The 11,740-nt window shown below is 45.0% G+C and overlaps 2 protein-coding genes across 2 annotated transcripts in view; both read right to left on the bottom strand.

The window, feature by feature from the left end:
* Nucleotides 1-1,357: 1,357 nt before the first annotated feature.
* On the bottom strand, nt 1,358-4,147 carry TMEM81 (transmembrane protein 81). The gene has a single exon (XM_033519884.1). It carries the CDS (start codon nt 2,650-2,652, stop codon nt 1,789-1,791), a length of 864 nt encoding a protein of 287 aa, XP_033375775.1. The 5' UTR covers nt 2,653-4,147; the 3' UTR covers nt 1,358-1,788.
* A 1,654-nt stretch (nt 4,148-5,801) lies between these two features.
* The window catches only part of RBBP5 (RB binding protein 5, histone lysine methyltransferase complex subunit), a 15,129-nt gene continuing 9,190 nt past the window's right edge, over nt 5,802-11,740 (bottom strand). The window contains exons 11-12 of the mRNA XM_019008984.2: nt 10,539-10,830; nt 5,802-6,410 (exon numbers count right to left, since the gene is read on the bottom strand). Of these exons, the coding sequence (XP_018864529.1) occupies nt 6,385-6,410; nt 10,539-10,830 (318 nt within the window). The 3' untranslated portion in view covers nt 5,802-6,384. The remainder of the gene's footprint in view (nt 6,411-10,538; nt 10,831-11,740) is intronic.

Genomic DNA, 11,740 nt, shown 5'->3' with positions numbered 1-11,740 from the left:
TTCCTTCCTTTCCTTCCTTTCCTTCCTTTCCTTCCTTTCCTTCCAACATCCCTCAATCCTTAAAATCCCTTCAGAAATCAAAGAGCACCCCAAAAAAAATCCCATTAATTGTGACAGCTGGACCCCAGTGGCCATCCCAGCCCTCAGTCTTCAAATAAAAACTCCAATTACGGATTCATTTTCCCTGCTCTGGGCATCTGCCTCCCCTCAGAAATTAAAAAAACCCCGCAATCCAAAGATGAAGGAGATTTTTGGCTCCCGCCCTGACTCCCCCAGCAGAGCTGGATTGTGCCGGAGCTTTCATCCCGCTGGATTTGGGAATCCCAGCTGGGCCCAAGACGCTGAAATTTCCATGACAAAGAGCAGAGAGGGTCCTGCAGATGGGGCAGCTCTGGACCATTAACTCCCAGCCCGCTGTGATGGGTCATTCCCAATTTTTCCACGTCCAGGAGGTGAAAAAAAATCCCTCTGGGAATCAGCTCTGGAAAGTGCCTGGTTTGGTTTTCATTCAAATAAATAAAATTAATTTCCCTCCGTGCCCGTATTATTCAACATCAAAGCATTTTTTTGTCATTCTGGTAAAAGGAAAAACTTGGGAATTTTTGATTTTTAATGCTGGAGCTGTGCTGTGGTTTTCCCTGGATTTGGGTGCCCCTGTAGCTCACAGGAAAAAAGGGAACAAACAGCAAATAAGGAAGAAAATAGAAAAAAAATGAGGTATTTTATAAGTCACTCCATGGATTCCACTCCCTGCAGAATTCCTGGTTTATCCTCATCAATCACCGGGAAAAATGAAAGATCCCAACCCCACTGAGGAATCCCGTAAGGGTTTTAGGGATGAGCTCAGCTCTGATCTCATCTCCTGCTTCCCGCTGCTCCCTGCCCTGCACAAACCCAGGAATATCCCAGAAAACGCCTTTTCCAGGATTTCATGGAAGGGAATAAACTTCCAGAGGGAAGTGGGGCATCCCTCACCCCCAGAGCTGGGAGCAGAACTTGGATCAGACGGAAACGACGCCGGCTCAAAAATCACCACATTCCTCACCCCTGACCTGGGGCAGCTCCATCCCCCCAGAATTCTTGGAAAAGCGGGAGAAATGGAAGGAAATTTGACAGGAAAAAGGATGGGAAGTTAAATTTAAAACCCCCAAACACCTCGAGGTAAAGCACAGCCCCTTCAGAGGAGCTGGGAGCTCTCTGCTGTGGCTCAGGGCAATCCAAAGCCTGGCTGGATCATTCCAGAATTCCACTGGAATCATCTCCAGCCCTGTCCTGACCTTCCAGGCTCCAAAGTGGCCGAAAATATTCAATAATAAACCTCGTCTGTTGAAAATAAATGATAAATATTCCTTTAAATTCCATGGGATCCATGGAACTCCCCGAGTTGGAAGTTGGAAAATCCAAAATGTAGATGACTCCCAAGAATCCCACCCTGAATTCCTAATCCAGGCTCCAAAGTGGCTGAAAATATTCAATAATGAGCTGTGTCTGTTGAAAATAAATGATAGATATCCCATTAAATAGTGATGGGATCCATGGAATGCCCCAAGTTGGAAGGGAAGGATCACCAAAATCCAACAGCGGACGATCCCAAGAATCCCATCCTAAATTCCTGAATTCCTAATCCATGCCCCAAAGCAGCCCAAAATATTAATTTACCAATCTGCTGCAAACAAAAATATCCCATTAAATAGTTATGGGATCCACGGAATGCCCCAAGTTGGAAGGGAAGGATCACCAAAATGCAGCGGCGGACCATCCCGAGAATCCCAGCCTGAATTCCTGATCCTAATAAAGATCGGAAGACGGGGAATTGCGTCGAAGTCTGTTCATTTCCCGCGCCGCTCTGTTCCTGCACACCCTGCCCAGGCAGCAGAGGCCAAGGCTGAAGAGGATCCCCAGGATCACCCCGCTCCCGACTCCCAGCACCGCCTCGTAAATCCACTGCTTCTCCCACGGATTCCGCCAGCGCTCCGGCTGCGCGGCGCCGCTGCCGTTCCCCGGCGGCTCCTCCCCGTTGGCCGCCAGCTGTTGCTCCCAAGTCAGGGATTTCTGGAAGTCGAGATCCACCAGATCCCTGGGGATCACCCTGAGGCCGAAGTAGATCCTCTTGACGAGCTGGAAGGAGCTCAGCACCTGCACGTCGCAGCGGTAGGTCCCGGAATGCGACTCCAGAGCTGGCAAGAAGCTCAGGGAAGGGCTGGGATTGCGGAAAGGATGGAACAGGAGGTCGTTGGTGGTGATGAGCCCGCGGGCGAACCTCCAGGTGTAGCTGAAATTCTGTCCCTCCAGGCCGGCGGTGTCCGGGGAGAGGCAGGTGAGGCGGATGGGATTTCCCTCGGGAACGCTGAGGTGCCGGAGGCCACATATCCAATGGCTGAGGCAGCGGGAACGCACCAGGGAGCAATTCCGGCGCTCCCCGGCCGGGCTGACCTCGCACAGCCGCTCCTCCTTCACGCCCAGCCCGCAGGTGACGCTGCAGGGCGTGGAGTTCACCACCACCATGGCCTTCAGCCCCAGCGGGATGGGCTCCGACCCCGCAGGAAGCTCCGAGCCCAATCCCGACCCCGCGGGAGGCTCCGGCTCCGAGGGAAGCGCCGCTGGAATGCACAGGGCGCACAGCAGGATCACCGCCATGGGGCTCTGCTCCATCTCTCCGGGTGGTTTTGTGTCTGGGTTCAGCGCTCCAAACCCCCCGGAATCATTCCATAAATCTGCCGGATCCTTCGGGATGTCTCTGACATCCCGCCAGATCTAATCCTTCCACCTGGGAAAATCCTCCCCGAATTGAGCTGGAGGCACAACTGAAAAAAAGACACGGCAAGGAGTTACTGGATCCAGCAGGGCGGGAATTCCAGGAATTCCATTGGGAATGTTCTTCCAACAGGACAGGATGTTCTGATCCATTGGATCCAATCCAACTCTGCCCAAATTCCATCAGTTTTGGGTGCGTTGGGCAATTTAAGATTGAAATTCTCCCCTCTCCCTAAGAGTTCCCACATGATTTTCGATGGATTTTATTTTAGATGGATTTCCACTGGAAAAGGAGCGGCTCCAGTTTCGTTTTCCCACCAAACTCCAAACTTCCAGCGGGAATTCCTGCAGGAATCTCCCAAATAACGCTGCGGAGTGTGAGGAAACCCCAAAATCCCAATTCCTCGTAGTCCAATCCCGACTGACACAAACACATCCCAGAGTCTGGAGCACTCCCAATCCCAACATCCCAACCTCTACTCGGGCTGATCCATGGGAATCCGGGCTGGGAGCTGCTGTGGCTCCGGTCACTCCGTGTCCACACCAGGCCCTGGAGCTGTTCCCATGGGAGCAGCTCTGACATCACAGCCGGGGCACAACGGCCCCAAACATTCCAAGGAAGAACCTTGGGAGCTGAGGGCTCCCAGGGATTTCTGGAAGCTCCAGGTGAGGCTCTGGATAAAATTCCCAGCCTTGGGAAGAGACGCAGGAGTTGGGAGAGCTCCCAGAGCCCTCATTCCCAAGGGATCCGACCCCAAACTTCCACTGATGGATCCAGAGAAATCATTCCCACGCTGCCATCCCAGGAAAACGCTCAGAGAGGAGATTCCGGCGGGATCCGTGTGGTGCTCAAGCATCCCAAAAAAATCATGCAGCTCCAAAGTGGTCTTCCCTGGAAAATCCAGGTTTTTTGATGGAGGAACCTCCCCCAGCTCTATGGAACCAAGTTCTCCATAGCTTTTGACGGCAATTTTATGGAAAAGGCATCCCATAATCTCCTGCTGAGCATCCCTGGATTCCCACAGGGATTTGGGTTTGCCGAGTTCTTCCGCAGGTAACGAACATCCGGACATTTCCCTTCCTGACATTCCTTCAACTGAAGAATTCCTAAAGCTCCAGGAGGATTTTCCAGCCCTGGAGTTGCCCTCCCCTCCCAGCTCCGTGTCCAGCTCCCCTTTCCCGGCCTGGCACTCGGGGATCAGGGAATTCCCGACTGGTTTGGGTGGGAAAGGACCTTAAATCCCACCATTCCACAATGCCAGGGTGCTCCAAAGCCCGTCCAGCCTGGCCTGGGACACTTCCAGGGATGGGACAGCCACGGATTCTCTGGGAATTCCATTCTCTGAGCGGCCAGAGTTTGGTTTTACTCCAGATTTCCTCCTCTCCCTTCAATAAAACCAACAAAAAATACTCTAAAAAACTCCAAACACGGGGAATTCCCAAATTCCCCAACTTTTCCATGGAAAAGCCAAGATTTACCCGTGGATTTTAGGAAATGGAAGGTACCTCTTTATTTACAAACACAGAGCCATCACCACTGCCAAAGCTGATCCGATATTGTACAAAACCAGGGAATAAAATAAGGATGGGAATAACTCGGGAAAGAGAATAAGGATGGGAATAAAAAGGAAATAAAATAAGGATGGGAATAACAAGGAAATAAAATAAAGATGGGAACAAAGTGAGAAATAAAATAAAGATGGGAATAACCAGGACAGAAAATAAGGATGGAATAGAGTGGGAAATAAAATAAGGATGGAAACAAACCGGGAAATAAAATAAGGATGGGAATAACAAGGAAATAAAATAAAGATGGGAACAGACCAGGAAATACAGATGGGAATAAAGCAGGAAATACAAGGATGGGAATAAAGCAGGAAAGAAGGATGGAAACAAACCAGGAAATAAAACAAGGATGGGAATAAACCGGGAAATAAAACAAAGATGGGAACAAACTAGGCAAGAAAATAAAGATGGGAACAAAGTGAGAACTAAAATAAAGATGGGAATAAAGCAGGGAAGAAAATAAAGATGGGAATAACCAGGACAGAAAATAAGGATGGGGATAAAGTGGGAAATAAAATAAAGATGGGGAATGAAGCGGGAAATAAAATAAGGATGGGAATAAAACAGGAAATAAAATAAGGATGGGAATAAAGTGGGAAATAAAATAAGGATGGGAATAAAGTGGGAAATAAAATAAGGATGGGAATAAAACGGGAAATAAAATAAGGATGGGAATAAAATGGGAAATAAAGATGGGAATAAAGCAGGAAATGAAGGAAAGGCTTTAAGCCAAGCTGCAGGAGCTCGGGCTGTGCCGCAGGAATTGGGGTCAGGCCCAGCCAGGGCGGGTTTGGCACGGCAGAGTCGCCCCACAAGCAAAAAAGAACAAAAATCCCAATGGGAATTTTACACTCGTGGTCAGAAATGTCCCAAAATGAACCCAAACGTCCCCAAAGCCCGGAGTGGAAACGTCGAGGTTTGAAGAATTGCGAAAGCTCTGATTTCCAAATGTTTTCTCTCTCCTGGATTTTGTATCTGCACGGTTCTGGCTGCAAACTCATCCCTTCCCAACTCCCCTCCTGCCTTTTCCTCCAGGAAATTCAAATACCTCCTGATAATCCCAAAAATTCCACTCAGGGGGAAACACCGAGAGCAACGAAACGCCGAAGTCTGGGGGGAAAAAACGGGGATTTAGGGGTGAAATTTCCTTTTTTTGGGATGCTGGTGTGGGTAAGAGGTGCCAGGCTGTGGGTGCTGGACAGGGAAAGTGCTATTCCCATTCCTACAGGGAATCCTGAAGGAATAAAAGGTTGGGAATGAGCTGGCAGCTTCCATTTTTAACCCACGAGTGGGAAAAAACAGAAACCCCTTTGGAAAAGTTCTGTTTCAGTTCCGAGAAGAAAAAAAAAACTGGGTTTAATTTATCTCCTGGTGAGGGAGGAGCCTGGATATTCCCAGGGAAGAAAAGGAACAAAACCACTGGGAAGGACGGGAGGGAGCTGCAGCAGAGCTTTGGGAATCACAGGCTGGGATAAAAACCATTGGAAAATGAGTTTTTTTTATCTAAAGCTGCCCCTTCTGCCACCGGCAGAGTGGGAGAAATAAACACCAAAGCAAGGCAGATTCCAGAGCGGAAATTCCTGAAAATCTGGGCTGGGATCAGCGGCTCTGCCCTGATCCTGTCACCCAGAAAAGCTGGGCAGGAATGGGCTCAGCGAGACGGGAATTCCCAGCTGGAAAAGGGGGGGCTTTGCAGGATCCAGCCAGGAATCCAAATCCACTCTTTGGGGTGTTCTTCCATCCGGGAATGATGCGAGATTTTGGGAGATAAAGGTGGAGAGGCTCTGGAGTGGCGGGGAAGGGGCTCAGGTCACTTTGGGACAGGGATTTGTCCCCGGAATTCCCAACTGGAGCTCGGTCCGAGCCTTCTCCGCGCCAGCTGTGCCTGATCCACGGAGAGGCAGCAGGAGGGCGGAGGCTGCTCCCTCTTCCAGAGTCATTCCTGCCCCAAATCACTCCCTGAATCCATGGAATTCAGTCTGTGCCAGTCCTGACTGAGAATTCCAGCGTTTCCACGCTGGGGAGCCAAGAGAGGAAAGGAGACAGGGAGAGAAGGAAGAGTCTTCATAGCAACTCTGAGATTGCACCACCTGCTAGAGAGAGCAGAGATGGAAAAATGAGTGGCTGGCCCCATCCGGAGGCTCCCAGAAAACCAGAGAGCCCCAAATGGAGCAGGAAAAAATGGGAAATGCAGGAAAAAACTGGGAAATGCAGGGGAAAAAAAATAAAAATGGGAGAGGGAGAGATTTTTGTAGCTAAAACCCAAAATTTCAGCACCAGGAGGAAGCTCTGGGATTGATTTGAGATTCTGGGAGCGCAGCACAGCTCAGGAATTCTTCATTCCCAAACTTACCTGGTGGCAAATCATTCCTAATTCCCAAATTTTCCGAGCAAAACCCGAGGAAATCGAGGCCCACCCTCAGTGAGGGTGAAACCAGAGCGGAGGATTTCATCCTCAGCTGTGAAATGATGGGATTGCTCTGGGTTTTTTAAGCCGAGTTTAACACCAAAAATCGGATTTTAACGTTTGCTGCCAGCACAGAGAAATGAATCCCAGTCCCAGCCATGCAGCTCCCAGGTGGAAATCCCAAAGATTTTCCAGGAAAACTCTCCCTGTGCAGCTGCTTCAGCCCTGAGTTAGTTCCTGCAGCAGAATTCCCAAATTCCCACTCTGTGCAGGGAAAGGGAGCCTGGATCCAAATTCCTTGGGAATTTGGGATGTGCTGGAAGCCCAGGAAAAGCTGGCGGCCCAAAATTTTGGGAATTTTAGGTACAAGGCGTAAGGAGAACAAAGGAAAGAGCGAATTCCACGGAATTCTGTGGGTTTGGGAAGAGCCAAGGATTGGATTCTTTCCTCTCCCTGTGTGGCTCCCACAGAGTCCAGCACTGGGATCCACTGGGAATCTGCTGGATCCTCCCAGGCCAGGAATTCCATGGAAATACGGATTTTCATGGAATGCCAGGGTTTGGATGCCTTAAATCCCATTCCATGGGCGGGGACACCTCCCACTGTCCCAGGATGCTCCAACCTCAATCCTTGGACATTCCCAGGGCTTCCTCTGGGAAAACCTCACCATTCCAGGCAGGAATTTTTCCCTATTTCCCTTCATCCCACACCTGCATGGAAAACACCTCCAAGCCAGCACAGGCAGCAAAGCCTCAAAGCAGATTTCAGGGAGCTCTGCTGATGGGAAAAACCGAGCGGAATTCCGGAATAAACCCATTTTTGAGGAAAACAAATTCCCAGGTTGGCTCAGGAATCTCATCCCAACCCAAAAGCTGGGAAATAAATCCCAGGGTTTCCTGCACCAACAGCAAATCCACACAAAAATCCTTCCAAACAGGGCTGGGAAAGGAGGGGGAAAGCAAAAAAGCCGGGAAAGGAATTTGGCTGCTGCATCCAGAACGTTCCGGAGGGATCGGGATGGGATTTCCCAGCCAGGAAGGAATTCCCAGCTCCACAGAAAACAAGGAATTAGGAAGAGAAAGTTGAGAGTCAGCAGCCCTTGGCAGTGCTGAGCAAAAATGGGAATTAAAGAATGAAATGGGAATTAAAAATTAAATGGGAATGAAAGATTAAACGGGAATTAAAAATTAAAGTGTTTTTCTGAGAGCTCCCCCTGCTCATCCAGCCCCTCCAACACAGAAAATCCAAGGATCCAGCACAGTTTGGAAACCCAGGATTGGGATTCTCCCCGGAAATCCCAATCTTCAGGCTCCAGGCCGTGATCCTTCCTCGTTTCTGTTGTTAATTCTATTAATTAGCAGCGATGGAAGCAATAATTAGCATGAAATTAATGATCTCCAAACCAGCCCTGTGAGGATCCAGGTGATTCCTGCCATCCTTGGAAACACCCGAAAACCTTGGAAAATCCCCCAAAAAATTCCCTCCCCGAGGCAAATCCCACCCAAGGATGCTCCAATCCCGGATTTTTCCAGGTGGAAACATTCCCAGATAACATTCCCGAGGTTTTTCCATAAAAAAATTCCCATTCCTGGAAGTAACAGAGATCAGGACGAGCAACAGCGAGGAGCTGAGCAGGAAGGAAAGGAAAAGAGGGAATAAATCACTCCTGGAAAGCCTAAAATCCACGGCAGCAGCTGCTGGGACCAAGGAAATGCAAAATTTGATCCATCAAATCCGACTTTGGAGCTGGTTTTTACCCCAGATCCGAGCTCTGGGTTAAAATCTGGTTTAAAAATCATCACTGCAGCTGAAATTGTGCTCTCTGTGCTGGGCCTGGAGGAGCTTTTCCCAAAAAAAGAGAAGGAAATTGGATAATGGGAAATTATCAACTGGGTTTTAAACTGAAATTTAAACTGGAATTAAACTGGAATTCAACTGGAATTTAACTGGAATTAAACTGGGATTAAACTGGAATATAAACTGGAATTTAACTGGAAGTTAAATTGGAATTAAACTGGAATTTGAACTGGAATTAAACTGGAATTCAACTGGAATTCAACTGGAATTTAAACTGGAATTTAAACTGGAATTTGAACTGGGATTTAACTGGGATTTAACTGGAATTTAACTGGAATTTAAATTGGAATTAAACTGGAATTTAAACTGGAATTTAAACTGGGATTCAACTGCAGCTCTGGGATTTTATCCCAGGGTTTTTTATCAACAAATCATTTTTGATGCTCCTTTTTCCCCTGTTCTTTCAACGCTGGCACAAAAAACCAGCGGAATCTTTCCCTATTCCCTCAAAAATCAACCCCAAACTTAGATATTTTCTTAAAAAATTAATGAAAACAACTAAAATAATTATAAATTATAATTATAGATATTATTATAGTATATAGTTTATGTATTATATATGTGTATATAATATATATTACATACTATATAATTATGTTATATATTACATTAATAGTATTTAATAATATTATAATAATGATATTAAAGAAAATATATGTATCATATATTACATAGTCATTATATTATATATTATACATATATTATATTACATATATTATATAGATATATTATGTATCTACATAATATATTATATATATTATATATTATATGGATATAATATAATATAAATTATATTATATAAATCACATTTTATATTCTATAATATATATATTATATACTACAGATTTTTTATTTTATATACACACATATATTTTATACACATTATATATAATTATATGTATATTAGTATAAATATAAAATTATTATCATTTATATATTATATATATAATACATAGAATTTATTAACTCAATTATAATTATATAAATACAATTTACATATAATTATAATTATTGAAAATAAATATAATGATAATATAATTAATTATTATATAATTAATATATCATTATAATATTATTAATTATTACATAATTAATATATAATTATAATGTACTAATGATTATATAATTAATATATAATTATAATGTAATTAATTATTATATAATTAATATATACTGATAATGTAATTAATATATTATGATTATATGATTAATGATTATATAATTAATATATAATGATTATATAATTAATGATTATAGAATTAATATATAATTATAATATAAATAATATATAATTATAATATGATTAATGATTATAGAATTAATATATAATGATAATGTAATTAATGATTATATAATTAATATAAAATTATAATATAATTAATATATAATTTTAATATAATTAATGATTATAGAATTAAATTATTATATAATTAATATGTAATTTTAATATAATTAATATATAATTTTAATATGATTAATGATTATAGAATTAATATATAATTATAATTAGTGATTATAAAATTAATATATAATTTTAATATAATTAATGATTATAGAATTAATATATAATTATATAATCACACATGATAATAAATATTAATTCTAAGTACACAAATTATATAACTAGTAATTAAAACAATAAACATACATAAAATAATTATCACTCCCACCCCAGCTCAGCACCCGCCAATCCCCAGCACCTCCCTCCATCCTCCATCAACTCCAATTCCCTACGCTAAAAACCCAGAAAAACCTCAAAAAAAACCCCAAAAAACCCCAATTTTGCCTCTCCTTGCCAGCAGCTGAGCGGGAATTCTGGGAATTTCGGGAATTCTGGGAATCTCGGGAATTCTGGGAATCTCGGGAATTCTGGGAATTTTGGGAATCCTGGGAAGCTACAGAGGCCTCTAAGGAAGGAGGGACCACAAAGCAAGGCCACCGAGCGGTTCCTTACCTGTCAGGGGCTGGCCCAGCTCCGCCTGCACCTTCCCCTTGGCCGCTCCTTCCAGAGGTAAAGAACCTCTGTCCCCTTTGTAGAGTTTCGGTTTAAATGGAGAATCTTTGTCTTTACCTTTTGATCCTTTGGGCCTGCCTGCTTGCTTCTTCTTGGATTTACCGTCGCCCTTGACGCCCAGCAGCGGGTGAACCTCTGGGAAACCGCGGGGTTTGGGGTCAGGCGTTGGGGGAAACATCGGGATTTGGGGTGGGGGATAACGGGCTTGGGGTGAGGGGTGATGGAAGGGGGGCTGGGGTGGGGTTTGGGGTGAGTTGTGGTTTAAAGTGTGGGGGGAATGGGGATTTGGGGTGAGTTGTGGTTTAAAATGTGGGGGGAATGGGGATTTGGGGTGAATCATCCCTTAAAATGTGGGGGGAATGGGGATTTGGGGTCAGTTATCCCTTAAAATGTGGGGGGAATTAAATTATGGGTCAGTTATCCCTTAAAATGTGGGGGAATGGGGATTTGGGGTGAGTTATCCCTTAAAATGTGTCCACAAGAAAATTCTGTGTGAGATAATCCCACACAATGTGGGATCAGATCCCTCCCAACACCCTACAGCCCTGGAATCTTGGCACTGGATCCCTCCTGATACCCTAAAACCCTGAAATCCTGGGATCAGGTTCCTCCCAACGCCCTAAACCCTTGGGATCAGACCTCTCCTAAATCCCAAAACCCTTGGGATTGGCTCTCTCCCAAAGCCCCAAAACCCTTGGGATCGGATCTCTCCCAACATCCCAAAACCCTTTGGATGGAGTCCCTCCCAAATCCCAAAACCCTTGGGATGGGATCTTTCCCAAACCCTTTGGAATTAGATCTTTCCCAAACCCCAAAAACCTTGACTGGATCTCTCCCAAATCCCAAAACCCCTGGGATCGTATCCCTCCCAAAGCCCCAAAACCCTTGGGATGGGCTCCCTCCCAATTCCCAAAACCCTTGGGATTGGATCCCTCCCAAGATCCCAAAAACCTTGGGATCAGATCTTTCCCAAACCCCAAAACCCTTGAGACTGGATCTCTCCCAAAAATCCCAAAACCCTTGGGACTGGATCCCTCCCAGATCCCCAGAACTGTTGGGATCGGATCCCTCCCAAATCCTTTGGGACGGGCTCCGCAGGCCCCCAAACCCTGGGAATCCACCCCTGAATCCCGGGAATCCAC

Source organism: Parus major, chromosome 26, assembly GCF_001522545.3.
Source record: "Parus major isolate Abel chromosome 26, Parus_major1.1, whole genome shotgun sequence".
Lineage (NCBI taxonomy): Eukaryota > Metazoa > Chordata > Aves > Passeriformes > Paridae > Parus > Parus major.
Note: the sequence above shows the minus strand (reverse complement) of the source record. Positions and strands in the feature narration are given on the sequence as shown.